At 41.5% G+C, this 20,139-nt stretch overlaps 1 protein-coding gene across 2 annotated transcripts in view; it reads right to left on the bottom strand.

Annotated features, from left to right (window-relative positions):
• The window catches only part of negr1 (neuronal growth regulator 1), a 179,023-nt gene that overhangs the window by 55,502 nt on the left and 103,382 nt on the right, over positions 1-20,139 (bottom strand). For both annotated transcript variants that reach the window (XM_033621702.2, XM_033621701.2), the window contains exons 4-5: positions 16,257-16,388; positions 4,512-4,632 (exon numbers count right to left, since the gene is read on the bottom strand). In XM_033621702.2, the coding sequence (XP_033477593.1) occupies positions 4,512-4,632; positions 16,257-16,388 (253 nt within the window). The remainder of the gene's footprint in view (positions 1-4,511; positions 4,633-16,256; positions 16,389-20,139) is intronic.

Raw genomic sequence — 20,139 nt, 5'->3', positions numbered from 1 at the left:
ACATGTTTCCTCAATATCACCCGACACTGTTGGTTGTTTTTACTTCACTCCACTCCTAAAACCTGCCAAACCAGCATGTTGGCTTGACTGCGCATAAGTGTGGCCTTAAATTGATTCAGGGGGATATGTTGGCCTCCAGTGATTGGTTTGGGAAAATCAAATCCACCTCCCCCCGGGGAAATCAGTTAGAGTGGAGGCAATGTCAGACTGAAGATGGAAATGGAGTGTAACAAGTTGACAATTCTGTCTGATATCAGACCAAAAGGAGCAATAAAGAAGTCAGTGCTGATGTTGTGCAGAGGCTATATGCTCTGTGCTTAAGTCCCTCGAATAATGTCCTTTTCAGGATGAGGAGTGACTGAAGAAATCACCATTTAGCCATGTAAGAAGTCGCAAAAAGAACAAGTCCTTGAATTAAGTAAAGACTAGAATCATGCCAACTTGCCTCCTTAGCAATTTGAATAAATTGAATCCACCCCATAATTACAATTAGCACAGTGTGAGCTGATGATTGAAATTGTGCTCACCAGGAGTGGGTAAATGATGGGTAATGGGGGTAATTTGGTTTTTAAATTCAAGAACTGACACTTGAATCTAGACTGATTGATGTATGTGCCGCGACTGATTTAAGCCAGTTGCCAGCAAACATTTTATTAGGGTGCAAGGTGAGGACAAGGCACAAGTGACTCCTGCAGGAGCATTTATGTGGGCTCTCCCCAGAGGACGCACGAATGGCAGAACAAACAAATGCACCGTCTCTGGGAAAAAGCAAAGAAATGAAAACCATACTTTTCCTATCACACGTTCACGCTTGTCTGCAAACAAGTGCGACCTAATAACTGTCGTGTCAGCAAAAGATTCTCGTTCAAAGTCCAACGTTATCCAACTTTATTCTATCTTTACAAACCCTGTGACCTTCAGGGAAAACATTAATTATGAGCAATAAATAGCATTTGTTTACTGTATATACTGTATCAAAGGTGTCAAACTCATTTCAGTTCACACAGGGCACATACAGCCAAGTTTGATCTTAAGTGGGCCGTAACACCACTGCATAATGACCTATAAATAACAGCTCTCCAAGATTTCCCCCTCTATTAGTCATCAGATAAACAGATGATTAACAGCCTGAGATGTCTTTAGAAAAAAAGTGCAATTTCAACAATATGACTCAGTTTTTACACATTCAGTCGACTACGCACTGTCAATACATGTACAGTACAGGCCAAAAGTTTGGACACACCTTCTCATTCAATGCGTTTTCTTTATTTTCATGACTATTTACATTGTAGATTCTCACTGAAGGCATCAAAACTATGAATGAACACATGTGGAGTTATGTACTTAACAAAAAAAGGTGAAATAACTGAAAACATGTTTTATATTCTAGTTTCTTCAAAATAGCCACCCTTTGCTCTGATTACTGCTTTGCACACTCTTGGCATTCTCTCCATGAGCTTCAAGAGGTAGTCACCTGAAATGGTTTCCACTTCACAGGTGTGCCTTATCAGGGTTAATTAGTGGAATTTCTTGCTTTATCAATGGGGTTGGGACCATCAGTTGTGTTGTGCAGAAGTCAGGTTAATACACAGCCGACAGCCCTATTGGACAACTGTTAAAATTCATATTATGGCAAGAACCAATCAGCTAACTAAAGAAAAACCAGTGGCCATCATTACTTTAAGAAATGAAGGTCAGTCAGTCCGGAAAATTGCAAAACCTTTAAATGTGTCCCCAAGTGGAGTCGCAAAAACCATCAAGCGCTACAACCAAACTGGCACACATGAGGACCGACCCAGGAAAGGAAGACCAAGAGTCACCTCTGCTTCTGAGGATAAGTTCATCCGAGTCACCAGCCTCAGAAATCGCAAGTTAACAGCAGCTCAGATCAGAGACCAGATGAATGCCACACAGAGTTCTAGCAGCAGACCCATCTCTAGAACAACTGTTAAGAGGAGACTGCGCTAATCAGGCCTTCATGGTCAAATAGCTGCTAGGAAACCACTGCTAAGGAGAGGCAACAAGCAGAAGAGATTTGTTTGGGCCAAGAAACACAAGGAATGGACATTAGACCAGTGGAAATCTGTGCTTTGGTCTGATGAGTCCAAATTTGAGATCTTTGGTTCCAACCGCCGTGTCTTTGTGAGACGCAGAAAAGGTGAACGGATGGATTCCACATGCCTGGTTCCCACTGTGAAGCATGGAGGAGGAGGTGTGATGGTGTGGGGGTGTTTTGCTGGTGACACTGTTGGGGATTTATTCAAAATTGAAGGCACACTGAACCAGCATGGCTACCACAGCATCCTGCAGCGACATGCCATCCCATCCGGTTTGCGTTTAGTTGGACGATCATTTATTTTTCAACAGGACAATGACCCCAAACACACCTCCAGGCTGTGTAAGGGCTATTTGACCAAGAAGGAGAGTGATGGAGTGCTGCGGCAGATGACCTGGCCTCCACAGTCACCGGACCTGAACCCAATCGAGATGGTTTGGGGTGAGCTGGACCGCAGAGTGAAGGCAAAGGGGCCAACAAGTGCTAAACACCTCTGGGAACTCCTTCAAGACTGTTGGAAAACCATTTCAGGTGACTACCTCTTGAAGCTCATGGAGAGAATGCCAAGAGTGTGCAAAGCAGTAATCAGAGCAAAGGGTGGCTATTTTGAAGAAACTAGAATATAAAACATGTTTTCAGTTATTTCACCTTTTTTTGTTAAGTACATAACTCCACATGTGTTCATTCATAGTTTTGATGCCTTCAGTGAGAATCTACAATGTAAATAGTCATGAAAATAAAGAAAACGCATTGAATGAGAAGGTGTGTCCAAACTTTTGGCCTGTACTGTACATTATTCCATATATTTCCACTCGTGCGGTAAAGCTGACATCACTACGCCAAACTAAAGTGGACATTACTGAGGAAGCAGGTTAAGTTATTCCCCTGCCTTACAAATCTAAGCACATTTACAAATCTAAAGTTTTGTCAGTGCCTGAGCAGTAGGGTTCTCTAAATATTGTTTTATAATAGAAGTCTGATACAGATTATTTTGTACTGAAACTACTGATTGACAATATCTCGCACAATGTCAGGGCGGAAAACGTCTGAAGCAGCATTTTACACGAAGTAATCACTGTTTACCTTGCTCTTGAATAGGGATGCACCGATCCGATATCTAGATCGAATATCGGCCCTGATATCATCAAAATAGATGGATCGAGTATTGGAAAATGCAACCTATACCTGAGGCGATCCTTTCCCTTTAAATCTATTGCGACGCGAGCTATGTCGTACCTCATGGAGTGAAGGAGAGAATCTGCTGTGTGGAGGTATTTCACACTATTTCAACTGCTGTTGCACAATTGTTTAGTTTTGTTAAAAATAAATAGTTCATCATTGTATTAATCTGTTTCATCTTGTTTCATTTTATCTTAGAAAAGAACTGTGTAGTCATCAATGCCTGATGCCTCTAGTCTTTTCTGTTCTACATGTAAAGGTATATAGCTTTTTACATGGTATCAGATCGGTATCAGGTATCGTCTGATACTCAAAGCCACCGCATCGGGATCGGTATGGAAACTGAAGAAGCTAGATCAGTGCATCTCTACTCTTGAAAGCTGAGACCTCTTAGCTTCACTAGTGTATTAATATTAGGTGTGCAAAGTCATCCTGTGGGCCGGACCGAAGCCTTTTCTGGCCTGAGATCCATATGTTTGACACCCCTGGTATGTATGCTTCTGTCACAGGTTGGTTGGGTTATATTGCATCAGGACAATTCAGATTTTGTTAACCTCAACTAAAAACAATATGCTAGGCTTTCCAAGGATTGGTCAAATTCCATGGCCCTTACTAGATGCAGTGTGGTGATGTATCCACTTCAAAATAACGTGAGCTCACACACTTCAACTGTATCCATTCATAATTACACTGGTGGAGTAACAACAAATATCTACTGGATGCAGCTGCTGGAGATGACCTCTTGCCATTGTAGTTGGTGTGCTGATGTCTACCTGACGTGTGACTGAAGCACCTTGCTCGTAGTTCTCTGCTCCCATATCTTCGTGTGCTGTCTCACGTCTCTGAAGTATGAAATTCACTTTGCAACGCACATAAATGCAGATTTTCAGTATTTATATCTGACATTGCATTCAAGCTGTTATTGACTTTGTCTTTACTTACACAGAGCAAAACTAACTGTCTTGTTTGATTAAAATGTGTGAAGCAGGAGGAGGAATTGTACAGTTTTCTGCTGATAAACAGCTTTTAGAAAACACAGGTGCAAAGTACAGGTAAGGCTTGTGCAGTAATTAAGATGTGTGAAGTGCAGACACACAAGCGTCCGTTACTGAAAGAATATGTTGTGAAAAAAACTCCAAAACATGTCATTAAATAACTAAACAAAATAAAAATGAGGAGTTGAGGTGTTGTTCTGCAACCAAAACATTATGCAGCTGCGTCCAGTAGACGCCAACACACTTTGTCATGACAGCTCATACAATCAAACTGGGCTCACCTTTTCTCACCCTTGTACCACTCGAATGTCGGAGAGGGCACAGCAGCTGCCTCGCACCTTAGCAGAGCTGTGCGTCCCAGACCAACTCCATGGCTTTTCATCTCATGGATAGACGGAGCAACTGGAGAAGACAAAGAGATAAGTGTCACAAATGCAAGTCAAGAGAAACATCGGTGTTATCACCAGCATTAAGGACAATCTGAAGGAAATAAGGCCGAAGTGATAATAAGACACTGAGAACTGGTGAAGGAATGTTGAATTTGAAAATGACAACCTCCCAACCTCCGACATCTTGGTCAGTGCACACATTACAAAGTGTAAACTCAACGCTCAGAGTCTGCAGAGGCGGAGTTGGGGAGGGAAGAGGGCATCCATCCCCACAGTTCGAAAAAGAAATGAATTGCACTGCATGGTGATAAATGGCTTAATAGAAGTTCAAAGACTCAATGGCACAGGCAGGTTCTGTGAATGCAAAATGAGGCTCCTTTCATGTGTTGAAATGTGGTGTAAATCTCTTTGCCAGTGTCATGAAGGCAGCCTTACATATGAACAGTTTCTGGAGCAGCCCAGTCCTTTTGTACTTCAAATATTTACTCTGCTTATAGTAACACAGCCTTGAAAGAATTAAATTAATGAATTGAAGTTATATAGACTTACAACAATGGCATTTTGTTGAATACAGCATGAGGTTGGACAAAACCAGTCAGACAAAAAGAAGGAAAAAATAACCAGCCCTCTTACCATTCCCTTAGTCACATAATGGGGGGAAAATGTTTCACTTGTCATAATTGTAATTACTGGCCCTTATCGGAGTAACGCTGAATTCATAAACCGTGGACAAACAAAATAAAATGACCCTCTTTAAAAGACTGAGGACAAGCTGTACTTGCTGTAAGTAGCACTTTTCCTCACAGAACTGAAAGCACGCAGGGGTTCATGCCCACTGGTATTATCGTGACTGCTTTCCGGCTTCTCCATTAATCAACAGAGGCAAGGAAACAGGAGAACCAATCATAATAAGGCACAGGGCTCAATCTGACACTGTGCATTGTGTAGACTTGGCTTGACTCCCCACAGCCTGACAAACAATAAAACTGCTCTAAACACACAATCAGATACACAGTCATCTGACATACAATACAAGCAAAATTACTTTGTGCCACTCAAACAGCTTCTGATTAAAAGCATGTGATACATGGAAAAAGCTCACCCTCTGGGGTCAGTCCTGCAGCTAGCAGTAAATTGCCCAGACTTGTCTGAAAGTTAGATGTGGACTATTTATATTCCTGACAATGAGCGTTTAAGAGCGACCTGTCAGTCTGAGCTGTAGTCTGTATCCAGTGGAAGAGCTTGGCCAAGCGCCTGCAAACCTTTACATCCAATTGCATTTGGAGATGTTCCTAACGGACAACCTCAGTGTGGACTGATGCAGCCTTGGACAACAAATCCCGAGGTACTAACTGGCATCAGACTTCAAACAATGACGAATGAATCTAATGAACATGTCTGAATCGTCTTTTCCTACTGAATAAGACAGCTCTCATGTGTATTACAGGTACATGGAAGTAGCGACGTGCTTTATTATCCTGTGATCCTGTGAAGGTCTGCACAGATAGATGAGGCGTGATGCAACAGATCTGTACGAGGTGAAAAAGATCCGTGTGACCATTTGTACATGTGGCATATGATCATGTAGGAGAGGCGCACTGAGGTGACAGTGTGCTCTGTGATGATGGATGCCCTTCCTCCACCCTTCTGCTGCATCCTAATGAGCACATTCGTATGACTAGTGTATGTTCATTTTCTGTCCTTGCATATGTGTGCCAATTATACAGCCATTTCCTCTCTTTCACGGCTGGGCTGAATAATCCGAAGGACTTGGGACAGTGAATCAAGCGTTGGGTTATGCTGCAGCTTTTCCTGTTCATATATCACTGTATGAAAAGCTGGATGCCATGCTGGGGGGTATTAGCAGACCTTGACTACGTGTCTGTGCTGGCTGTGTGTGTGTGTGTGGGCGTGTGCATGCTGTCTGTGTGCACCCCTGTGTCTATAAAATACCCAAACTCAAAGCATCAACATTCTTCTGACTCAATCTCGCTTCAGAAACTTCACAGATCTATTCAGACTTCACAGATTGCTTCAGACATGTATCTATTTGGATCACAAAGACATTAATGGAACCCACACCATAAAGACAGCCTGCAAAAATGTTACAGGTCCTTCAGCATCTTTATATAAGAGCTACAATAATCTGCAGAAGAGAATAAGACGGTTACCAAAGCTTGTGATAAAGTAACATCAGTGTTTAGCATTTGACGATGTGCACCAGAGAAGAGCTGTACTGTACCTTAAGAAAAAGACAAGGACAAGCAAAGAAAATTGCAACAGTGCTCCTCAGCACAGAAATATAAGCCAATAACAAGTATGACAAAATCAATGCAGTATGCCGACCGACAGAAGCTTACTGAATCCTTGTAATCCTCCATTGGTGTCATTGTGCGGGGGCATTGATTATCTGAAGCCTCTGAAAGCGCCAGGGTGACCTGGCTGTCGCGCTGTACAGTTGCTAGGACAGTGGACATGGTAGCCAAGGCAGGTGTGTCAATACTTGAAACCTCACTCATACAGCCACTGTCTTTCATGTTAAAACTGAGAACTCAAAACCACTGGCAAACTGTCTGTCTAAATTTGCTCCTTTCATGTAGCTGTATTTCATATTTGAAGTTGGAGCATTTTGATGTGTTCCCTTTTATTTATTACCAACTGGATCAGCACTTGCCAAAAAGAACACTGTGCTTTCTTCATTAGACTCAAAGGATTTCCTATTTCTGGTTAACTTGGATTACTGTCCTCTATTAGAAGTTGGTTAAAATCCTGGCAAGAAAAAAATGATTAAAACAACAAAGGAACTAAGCAATTACTCTCTTTATATATTTAATATCTTGCTGATCAACAAACAGGGCGGCACAGTGGTGCCGTGGTTAGTATTATCCCCTCACAGCAAGAGGTCTCCTGGTGCAAACCCAGGGTTCTGTGTGGATATAAGCTTGGATTTTCCCTGGGTACTCCAGCTTCCTCCCGGGAACTGTCCATTGGTCCGACATCCCATTGTTCCCACCATATTAAACCCATTGTTCCAAAGTCCCGTTGTTCCGAAATCATCATGATGCCCTGTGGTTAAGGTCTGGTTAGGTTTAGGCACAAAAACCACTTGGTTAGGGTCAGGAAAAGATCATGGTGTGGGTTAAAATGAAAAAGTGACAAACACATAAGCCGTGAGCCTGCTTCGCCTCAAGCCTTTCCCAGCTGACCCAGAGCCGGTCGCGGCGCACCATCAAGGCAGAAATACGCCCGCCGGGAGCCGTTCAGCATCGCGGACCGTCGGACTAATGGGATATCGAACCAATGGGCTGTCGGACCAATGACATGGACCCCTTCCTCCCACAGTCCAAAGACATGCAGGTTAACTGGTGATTATAAATTGTCCATAGGTGTGAATGTGAGTGTGAATGGTTGTCTGTCTCTATGTGTCAGCCCTGTGATAGTCTAGTGACCTGTCCAGGGTGTACCCCGCCTCTCGCCCAATGTCAGCTCCTCTGCGAGCCCCAACAGGATAAGATAATGGAAAATAAATTAATGAATGATCAACATACATCAACATGAGTCAGTGTTTTAGTAAAGAGAACCTTAACCGAGACCAAACCATGACCAACCCCAGAGTATATCGAGACTGAGGGAAGACAAAGACCAGACCAATGCAAGTTCCATACTGCATGAGAGTAAAATGTAGGTCATTCAGATCATTGGCACTCTTAAAATTGATCTAAAAGTTCCACATCACCATGATAACACAAACAGAAAACACATGACTATTCCTCTTCATTCACCTCTTTTATTGTAATACTGTATTTATGTGTGTCTCTATAGTTGTACTTTGAGAAATGTCTTGTGAAATAATTGAGAGGCATTGCTGAGGTGAGTTTTATGTGTTTTCTAGAAGCCAAAAAATACAAACGCTAACAAGCTGAAATCAACTCAACCATCTCTATTCAACACTCCTTTTTTTGCACAGACAATGCAGTTAAAACCCCGCAGTCGTGGTCTTGACCGGTGTTGAAATTAAATCCCAAGTCCTCTTTGTCTGAGACCGAGACAAGAACAGGCAAAATGTGGTTCATTCCGAGACGAGCCTGAGACCTTCAAAAAAGGCAGATACCGAGTACTTCAACACTGATATGAGCATAATAAGCCATCCGTCTCAGTGGTGTAACTATAGAGTGGTAACTTTGAATATAAAGCCAGATTTCTCCTCAAATGACCCAATGTCAGTACAGGCGTATGGGTCATCTATCATCATCTATCTTATCAAGGGCACCTCTCATAAAAGTTTACCAGAGTGTAGTTTCTGTGCTGCAAATGAATTCAAAAGTAGTTCGGGGCCTAGTAATTGTCCTTTTCACTACCACCAAAGTTATACAATTGTTGCAACATGTTGGAATAGAGAAAAATACCTCCCATAATTCTGTAGGTGGTCCAAAATGCTCAGATTTTATATGCATATCAATAATATCAAGTCTTTCCAATTTAGATCCTGGCACTGGGATCCGTTAAGACAGATCACAGCCATAAAGTCCACTCCAATCCGATAATTCCAATTTCAACATGCTGACGCCTCCTATATCATCATATATTGTGCAATGCACCATCAGGATTTCCAGAGTAATGCAAAGTAGTGCACTAAAACTCATGAAGGCCCAATAATCCAGGTAATTTAGTATCGAGAGCATGCTGTGGTGGTGCTGTAAATCATGCCTGGAGTCATGGCGACTCCACCAGATGGGGGTAAGGGGTTGGGTCCAGGAATAGCACAGGCATGGCAGAAAAATGGGTGCTGTAAGACCCCGTCGGGTGACAAATGGCCAGTTGTGGGTCGATCACAAACTGACTCCCATTACATCTGTATTATGTGGAGCCTGTCGTCACAACAAAGACGATGTCTAACAGTTGTGCACCTCTACAACATACATGAATACAAGCATGTTAATGATGAATAAAATGGCTGACCTTCTCTCCATCTAATATTAATGGACAGGGTTTGTTCAGTGAGCATCGCACCTTAATGTGCAGGGCTTCACTGAGTCGCTTGCCTTAAGCAATCCTCATGTGACTATTAATGATTAATTGGTGTGCTTCAAGACTGAATATGATTTATTTAGCTACAAACTATTGTTTGCCAAGAGAACCCATAGAACGCAAGCTTTTTAATTAAAAGATCAATTAATAACCCTACCTCTCCAGCCAGATTTGAAAATGAGTTTTCATTGCAATTAAGAAATGGACTCATCAGTGCATGACTTATCAGCTTACACACAGAGACACTGTTCCCCACTGCCATCTGTGGGCTTCATTGTCCTGTTTTTTTGTCGGTCAGGAATGGTTCTGCTGCCAAGATTTATTAATTAATTAAGATTTCTATTCAGAACAGCTAGGGAACATTGTGTTCCTTCTTTTTATACAATGCAAGGCATATAAATAACCGGCTTAGTGTGCGGGACTGTGTGGGTCGACAGCACCAGGGATTCAGTCTATTGTCAGTGTTGAACGCTAAATGGTTAAAGGTACACAAATCCCCACCTATCTGACTGAGTTCACGTGTAAGATGGTGGAGTTGCTCCAGTGAGAGCTGCACCACAACCAGGACACACGGAGACATCTTTAATGCCGCAGGAGAGTTCAGTATGTCACCCCCAGCCGTGTAAACACACATAACATCCACATTACAGACACTTTGATGTAAGCCTGCCATGTTCAAGCATTTGTCTTTTGTCAGCTCTATAAAGTCATTTTGATCAGTCATGAAAAAAAAATTGCAGACCAAGCTAAAAGATGAAGTTGCTGTGCGTCAATATGTTTTGAAACAGTACTAGCGAGAACATTTATTCTGCAGAAGATCAAGATTCTGCTCACTTATTCATGCCCCGCGTGCAGCAAGGAATCCAAATAGCAATCAAGACGAGAGCTTTGGAGAGATGTAGAGAGATGGATTTACATCCAAACAGCTCGAGGGTACTGGCTTTAACTCTACTTAGGATTGGATCAGAATCCAATTCTAGGAAGCCTTCTCTTTTGAATTGTAAGCCACAGTATTTCAATGGATATTGCAAACTGTCGACAAATGCTCAGCTGAGACTCTGAGCCCGATGTTAAAACACTCCCAATAATAGATTTCATTGAACTGTGGATCAAGATTTACTCTACTTTTGATCTATCCAAACACCGCACTGAGGCACATCTGGACACACACACACTCACGCGCACACACAATACGTACTACATACCAATGTAAATGCTGTGTAGACCTATGCAGATGTTACGCTGTGTAATGACTCTTAATAAGAAATGCTAATACAGTGCAAACATGCTCACACTCCACTAATAGTTGTTTACTTTCTTGTCAGGACTAGACATTGTAATACTGGGGGGGTCATGGAGATGTGTCTCCTGACCACAAGTAAACAGTTTTAGCCTCTTATTTATCTGAGATGGTCATGACTCCCCAGAACAACTCTGTCAGGGGAGTGAGAGGGGCATGTTGTGGGTGTATCTTACAGGGCAGGGCTTGAATTCCAAACAGGCCCAGATGATGGGAGCTTTAGAGGGAGAGGCCGGGCTGGAGCAAACAGAAGACAAGGTGATGTAAAGAATGTGAAGTGTTCACAGTATGCCCCTGCATTTCAATTACCCAAAATCTATCAATAATATGGCTGTAATTGCTGACAGCACTTCTAATGTGCATGGTCTTAATTAATTAAAAATGATCACAGTTTTGTTGGCCAATTACTGTAAGCAGGAGGAAAAAGTGAGGTGCTCTTCTTTTTATAAATATGGCCATGGTGGATATGTGAGCAGAATTCACAGCTGCAGGGTACAGGAGGAGGAAGGAGGCGTACAAATGGCTGGCAAACTCGGAAGCACACAGGGCAAAGCTTCACTCTGCAAAGCAAGTGAAACCTTGCCATGAAGGAAAACAAGTGATATTGAAGAGGGAGAGCCGCCTGCGCCGGTTCAAACCTGAACCTTACATCGAGATAGGAAGGGACGAGATCATACAGACTCTCTGAGGAAAGAGTGCGAGAGAGAAAAACAAAACAAAACAAAGTTGAATCTGGCGTGTCAGAGGTACCCAATTAAAGTTCCAGATGTGTGATAAAGACCATGCCATTAATATTCTGCTCTAATGGTCGAAATGCGGCTGTTACATAACCAGTGGCTTCATATAAAAAACATTTTGCATCAACATAGATAAAATAGAGACAGCTTCCCCCCAAAAATCAGGCTCTTCCTACTCTGCCTCAATAATTCAAACATCTGTGGTGCTAACATGGCTTCGACTTATCTGTCTTCTTTACACATTTATTTTCCTCAAATTGACTTGTGGCAGCTTTGCTATTATTACAGGACGAGAGATGAAGAGACGATCAGAACATCTGGCGCAGTTACGAACGGCTTTAGCTTTGGCTTTGAAGCATCTGAAACAGTGACGAGCAAATAAAATGTAGCACGACAAGACAGTTGGTTGTCTGTGTACTTTCCACGTGTGACTAAAGTTTGTGCAAACTGTCAAATCCCATCTTGCGTTATGATGCTCAAACTCTGTGGTGTCACTCATTCAATTAGGAGCAGGAGCAGGCAGCTCTCTCCGTCTTAACAACACTGAAGGTCAGACGCCTTCTGATTTCTCAGCTTGAGAAAGAATCAGGTTTTTATTATTGTTTTATGTGCATGTAGTTAGTAAAGGACGCCTTCATTCTACAACAAGGTGGCTTCATTAATTAATCAAACGCACGCTTTTTATCTCAGGCGGAGGTTTTCCATGGTTGTTTCCTTCTCATTCATCCCTCTGACTCAGGCACCTAGATGTGATATTTATGCCTTTGAGTCACACTGTGCAGTGAGAATTTCAGCCAATAACCGAACCCACCTGCAGTGAAGATGAATATGTAAATTTGAAAAGTAGGTCAGAGATCAAATTTCATCAGGTAAAATCACTGCTGAAATATCCTTTCGCCAAGCGGGGCTTTTCAGCCAATCTCATTCCAGCATCACCCTCTGGATGACTGCCATCATTCAGGTTTAGCTCATAAACGTATCCAGTCGTCATTCATTCATCACCGGAAGTATAAAGGCAGGAGACAAAGGCAGGGCCAGGCATTTAATTAACGCTGTGTGATCAATGTAGTCTTTTGAGCATGGTAGAAATTCAAACAGAGGTTACATGTACTGGACTTAACACTTGGAAATAGCGGCACAATGACAACGCCGCAGACCTTCTGCCTCTAACTCATCATATCATAGAAAGCCAAATGGCAGGCTTAGTATTATAGAAGGCCTGGTGTTATTAAAACTCCAAACATGCTAGAGCTTAATTTTGTTTTCATTACTTTGGTGTGCTTATTTTAATTAGTGGCCCTAATCTGCAATTAGCCCAGAGGTCAACTATACTCTTCGCTTGAAAAAAAGGAATTGTTTTGAAAGCAGAGAGAAATTGTTTGGACATGTATTTAATTAGACTGTTAACCCATGAAATGTCAGTGTCACTCATTCCTTTGCTGTCTTATTAGAGCGATAAAAGAGAAATAGTGCAGGCATGACTGATTGATGTTTATGACTTAATTTAATTTAACTGCCATGAAAAAGGATACTCTGAGAGGAGCAGTGCTGATACTCTGATGAGGTCAGTGTACGTCCTGATAACCTCTTACACAATCTAATGTTGGACAAATCTGAATCTTTGGAAGAAAAATAGTATCACCCTCTTTCATCATTCTCTGTGGTAATTTTAAAAGGTTATTTACCTAAAAATCTGTCAGACGGCGCATTTCACTGACAGTAAAAGTGACACCTGCAGAATCTCCCAGGAGAACCTTTACGAAGTTCAGTGGCTGATTTTGTCAGCCGAGTTAAACAGCTGTATGAGCACGTGCCCATACAGTGTGATGTTTTTAATAACGTTCATTTCTCGCTTCTTGCTGTGTAATTATCCTCTCTTGTTTGAGTTTCTGTGTCAGCTAACGTCTTTATCTTAATTCAGTGTTTGGCATACTGAGCCCTCATCAATACCCCCTGCTCCTGGGCGCGTGATGAATATAGCTTGATGTGTGATAGGAGAGCATGGATGATACAGTGGATTGGGATATAGTCCAAATGCCTCTCTTTTTCCTTCACAGAGGGAGAATTGCACCGGGGTGGAGAGGAGGCAGTGAAGAGTGGCCACCAGCTGGCCCTGGCTCTCCCTGCTGTGGCCATATCAGCCGCTCCAGTGGACAACTTTAATTCATTTATTCTGCCCCTTATCTTTGTAAATGAGCACATGTCACAAGTCGCCACGAAGAAGGGATGACGCAACTTTCATGGAAAAATACAGGCATCACGAAACATGCTTACAAAATATTTTGAGAGCTGAAACACTGACTATTTAAAGCAACATGACACAGGGTACTGAAGTTAAGATTTTTCAAACAGCTGCCTCTCCATGCCATTTGAAGGTCTTGACAACCGAAGTTGCTTTGTGCTGCTTTAATGTCAGCGACATGTTTTGTTTATGCAGGTCTCACTGTTGTGCAGCACTTCAAATGCTAAGCAGCAGCAATAAAACACAGCACCTTTCATGTGTGAGGTGTTCGTGAGGACAGAAAAGTCTGACTATGGAGTTTTCATGTTGGCCATAGCTCAAGCAGGACGTCAAGAATGATGATGAAACATTTATGAATTAAGTGGGAGGGAGCTCTGGCTTTTTACACTATGTGGAGACACAGGCTTTTTAAACTAATTACTGCAGACAGGTTTTGAATAAAGACTTGTCAGGACGACATGGTAGATGTGAGAGCTGCTACATGAAGAGATCTCATGTCCACTGGAGATTCATCTCAACTGTCTGCCTGATATTATCTTTAATGATAATGATTTACATGCTACTCCATGGGTTATATTACTCCTACCCCTCAGGTTCATGAAATCCTTTAAAAACCCCATTGGATTATCTCAGAGATGTATTTTCATAGATCTTGCAACAGGCTGTTTTACTTCCTGAAAAGAAACACTTTGGAGATAATGGTTTCCAATGGACATCGACTGTTAAAGTGTCCCTTTAGTGTATTCACTCAGGATCCTACTGCGCTTTTGATATTAAAAAAAAGAGTCTTTATTTTCTATATTATAATCCATAGCATTTCCAAGAAAGGCCACTGATGTGTTACAATTAGACTGGGTGAGATACAGAACCTCAATTTCTCAGTCCAGAAGGCAGAAGTAATGTGTGTGAGTTTATAGCCTATACTGTTACCTCCTTTGTATAAGAGACATTCTCCAGCAACTGAATCTCTGCTATACGTAAAGGATTATATAAAATATAATACTAAACAGACTCCATAAACAGTTTTCATAAGCCAATTTATAACATGCCATTGAAAAATTATTAAAGGAGTCGACAAAAGATATCCGCACAATTCTCCTCTGCAGTACACGTCAGTAATAAAGAATAAGTAACTGGTCAATGACAGGAACAGCTCTGTAGCTCTGTCAGCTTCTGATAACTCTGGGCAGCGGGCAAATACTGCCTCAACACTTGACAAACTACAGCATACTCCCACCCAAAGTACCGCTCCGGTGCTCAGGCTGTGGTGACTTTGCCTGACAGCAAAGGAAAGTCTTCTTAATCAATTCACTCAGTTTGGATAGTAAACCCACATAACCCCGCTGCCTGGCTTTAAAATACGGCGTCTGACTATGACATGCCTTATCAATCATTGTGAATATCTCCTTTGTTCTGTAGCAAAACGACACTCCCAGTTGTCAAAGCACTTTTTATCCTTGAACCTGTGTCTCAGTAGAGCTATAAATAACTGGCATCTAAAACTCCACTCAGACCCAACTCATTAGAGGCAGGCATTACACAGAAATAATGACTACAAACTTGGTTTTCTAACAAAGGCAAAATGAAAGCTGTCTTAACTCAGAGAGGTGGAAATATAGTGAAATTATTATCGGGCTCAAAGTCCAAAAAAGGATAGTTAAATCATCAATACTTTGTATGAAATAAAATAACTCCATTTCCTAAAACTTGCATGATTAGCTTTCAGGATATGACTCAGTAACTGGGCCAGGAGGTGTGTTTTTTTCTTTCACTCTTCCTCTCCCCTCTGTCTCTCCAGCCGACTGCCTGATAAGCTTTGCCAAAAGTGAGATTTAGCACAGGGCATCTACGCAGAAACCTCCATGAATAACAGTAAAGCAAAGGAGCACTTTTAAAAGGAGAGGGAATGGCAATAATTGTCAAGCACCCATTCCTGCTCATACTTACGAGTGGTGATTTCCATGTGACCACGACAGCTAAAGCCCAGTATCATTCATTAATGCCCTGGCTCCTCATTACTGTCTCCTCACTCTTTTGAAAGACTCATTACCTGCATAATGGAATAGTGCTTAGAACAGTCAGACCTTTCCTTAGTGTGAATTAATCACCTACATGCACAGACAAAAAGGGAATTCTCACATTAAATATTAAGAAACTTCAAGCTCCGGCTTTCTACTTTTTCAAACTTCTGGAAGGTGTACTTTCTTGAAGTGCACCGTCAGGGACATGACACTGGTATCATTGAAGACTGCCCCGGTGTCTTTCATGTGTCTGCGAGGCCGGCGCGGAAAAAAGAAGGGAAGCAAGGAAGAAGAAAGAGATATACTTACAGTTGACTGTGACTTTTACTGCTTTGGTGTCAGGAGAGGCGATGTCATTTAAAGCGCTGCATTCGTAGTCTCCAGCCTGGTCCCTTGTGATGCCGGTGATGTTAAGATATTCTCCACTGTCATACTTCCTGGCTGGAAATAGAAAAATGGAGGCAAAAAACTTACACTGTGACTACAAAGAATACAAACAAAGCACACAAACACACACACACACACACACACACACACACACACACCCCCCAACACACACACATATATGCATATATATATGTATATATATATGTATAGCTCTAGGCTTTCTGTAGCCTATGGTTATTGTGTGGAAAGTCTTCATTTGGAATAAAAAGCTTTCAGCCTGAGTAGAAGACGCAGTATTGTCCTGAACTCCTGATTACCTTTCTAGCATTCTAAAATAGCAGAGGATTAGCGGTGCATTGATCCATTTATATTGATACTGTGGCAGGAAATGGAATAATGGTGTATTCCCAGTCATCCACTCATCATTTGTTCAACTCCACACCACGCAGTTAGAGCTACTTCCTGGAAGACAGACAGATTGGATGGCTCAATGCACATGTCAGTGCTTTATAGTTAGCTAAAGGGGCCAAAGGCAGTAGCAGCACAGCACCATGACTGGAATATTAGCAGGGGCAGAGTGCATCTAAAAAGCTGGAGGGAGCACAGATCCACACAAACATGTCCACTTCAATAAACAATGAACCATAAAATACTACAATGCTGTAAGTAAAGTAGTAAAATACTACTTTTTTTGATAAAGCCAGGGTGAGAACTGAAAGTATGATAATTGGAAGGAAGCCATATTGAGATACGGTCTACGGGTTTCCTACACAAGACTTCTTGGTAGATTTTTTATGTTGAGTTGGGCCAAAAACGCTGTGACTCTGGTTCTTTTGTCCTTGCATATGGCTTACAATTGTTGCGTTCCCCATGTTCGAGATGTCGAACTGTTTTACACAACGTTTGCATCAAGCTTTTTTTTCCTCTTTGGAATCCTTAGCCAACCAGGGTTTAAATTTGGGAGTGTTGAAACCACCCCTGGAAAACTTGCATTTAGCCATTGTGGCCATTCAGTCCAAACTCCTACGCAGAAAGTTGGACAAACATTTCTGCCCATAGAGGAAGTAAACTAACCAGTGCAACCCACACTTGTATCATTTTGCCTTACCTTTAGGATTAATATTCTATTATTGTTCCTCCCGTATTTTTTAGTCTCTATCATGAATAAGAACCAATAATGAGTTTATTAATAATTTAATTTCATGACATTTGTTTATTTACTGTGTCCATGGAAGCAACAGTGAATGCAGAAAAGATTGTCCATTTACTTTCTGAAAACTACATCACTACATAATCATAAACAATGTTCATTCTATGCAATTCAAAGACATTGCTGCATTTTTTTTGGCTCAGGCAAGTTCAGTCAGGAGGGCAATACTTTTCATGCTCAGGCTGTTAGTTTTCTTTCTCACCCTGCCATTCTTTGTCACCCTCTTCTTCACCTCTTGCACGAATGCTCACTCACTATCTCTAGGTGTCATTGTCTGGGTAGGTCAATTGAGGCATCATTTGTTCTTCAGCTTCACAACAAGCCAACAGCACAGCAACACACCTTCTCTGTCAGTCCATCATCCTACTGCTCCTCATTTTAAACATGATTCTTTCTCTGCTGTGGCTCTTTCTTGCGCCCTCCACCTCCCTATCACCACCCAGTCTTTACAGATTCATCAGCCTCATACGCCTCATCAGCCTCAGAGTCATCAGCCACCACCAGTGTCTGGACTCCATCCTGCTGCCACTAAGATGTCCCTCGATCACAAAATATCTCTCTCTGGTGTCCAAGTGGCAAAGACTTCTGGTAAATCTTTATCAGCACAAATCACCTGTTAATCTGTACACTCATATTCTGTGTAAAATAGTATCTTTACTTCAGTCTACTGTCTCTCCTGATTGAAATTTGGTCACAGATGTCTGGATTTGGTAGGCACCTCTGCATAGGAATGTGCGTTCAATTGGGCGCCATATTTCTTGCCTTGCTTTTGACAAGATAATAATAATAATAATAATAATAATAATAATAATAATAATAATGATAATAATAAACTTTATTTGTATAGCACATTTCAAAACACAGTTACAAAGTGCTTTACAAGATCAAGTAAAAATAACAAGATCAAGCTTGCTCTTGTGCACTCTCGCACAGTGGTAGACATTTTGGTTGCGCCGGCTGCCTGCTCCAAACACCACGAAAAACACTCTGCCTTGATGATAAATTTGGTTTTAGAAATTCTTAACTTTATATTTTGGAAAACAGAATGGGGGCAATAGTCTGGAAACACAAATATTGTTTTTTACATACTATCTTATCTCCAGACCTGCAAATTACTAAAATTAAATGCAATATTTTGCCATACTTTGTCACAACACTGAGTATAGTGTCAAGTATAGTTAAGAGATGACAAAATATTATATAAGTGAAGCTATTTTAAGTACAGTCTTAGTAATAGACCACCTGCAAAGGATCACAAAAAAATTAGGCATCTAAATTCGTCTGATGATACATAATGGACGGACCAAGAAAGAAAGACAGAAAAAACAAAGAAAAAAAAACAATGAAAGAGAAACCAAAGAAAGAAACCAAAAGAAACAAAGAATACTAATAATGAAACCAATTTGACTGGGTGTGCTTGTATAAAACGGTTATAGGATCTCAGCAGGCAGCACTGTGTATGTGTATTAGAGAGACTCTGGCAGATTCTACCCTGACCAGAATTAATTTCCAACCCAGTGGTGCTCAGTGTGAAATCTATTTATAAACAACTTTTCGGGGTGGTAATGGTGGTTTGGGATGGAAGATGTGTGGACGCGTTTGGAAGGCACCAGGGATCAAACAGAGTGCACAATCAAGCAAAACTGAGCTCAACATACAGTTCAGAAAGCCTCAGAGACCCAACACTGACTCAGCAATATCTCATAAAAAGAGGAGCCAGAACTGAGACAATGCAGGCTTCATGAGTGGAGACATTGCCATTCTGTGCCGCCAATCTCCCCTACAAGTGAGCTGAATTCTTATATACTGCCACCTTCTTACTCTGCAACCCTGGTGGCTTCTTATCTACAAGCTACTATGTCAAAAAAAACAAAAACAACTTGAAACTGAAGGCATTGTCGATAATGAGCTTTCCTGTCTTTTCTCACACAACAATGGAGTCCAAGAGTCTTGGCAAAGATATTGGTGGCTACACAAACAACAGCAAAGAAAAGAAAAATGTTGATCCACAAACAAGCACCAGACGTGTCTGAAAAACAGAAGCGTTAATATGCCAAGAGAGCACAGGGACGGAGAAATAACACAAAGAGCTCTATTTTTGTGGGGGTGCATGGCTCATGGCCGGACTTTGCACCAGTGAGGGAGCATTTTTTAAAACTTAATCCTACTGATGAGGGGTGGGGGTGCAGTGTGGGAAGTGTCAGTATAGCCATCATATAGTGCAGTGCAAGTCTGACGTCACAAATAATGGGGATTTATGCAGGCTAGGTTAACATTGTGCTACCCTGTCTATGACTTTACCTAAGGGATTTGCACACAGACATGCCTATGCTTTATGTGAATAATATGCTGTGAAATCTGACTTTGGTATGTTTTTTTCTAAAGCAGGAAATAACTAAAAGAGGACCAGATTGAGATATATACTTTCAAAACCAGCTACAACGTCTGGGATCTAGGAGTAAATGCATCACCTATCAAATGTTGTACTTGACTGTACTTAAGGGACATATTTTCAGAGCTAAATCTAATTCAAAACACATTAGTGCTTTGAAATTAAATTCAACTTAAACAGTTTGGTTGATGTGTGAATACATC

Source organism: Epinephelus lanceolatus, chromosome 6, assembly GCF_041903045.1.
Source record: "Epinephelus lanceolatus isolate andai-2023 chromosome 6, ASM4190304v1, whole genome shotgun sequence".
In the NCBI taxonomy this organism is placed as follows: Eukaryota; Metazoa; Chordata; class Actinopteri; order Perciformes; family Serranidae; genus Epinephelus; species Epinephelus lanceolatus.
Note: the sequence above shows the minus strand (reverse complement) of the source record. Positions and strands in the feature narration are given on the sequence as shown.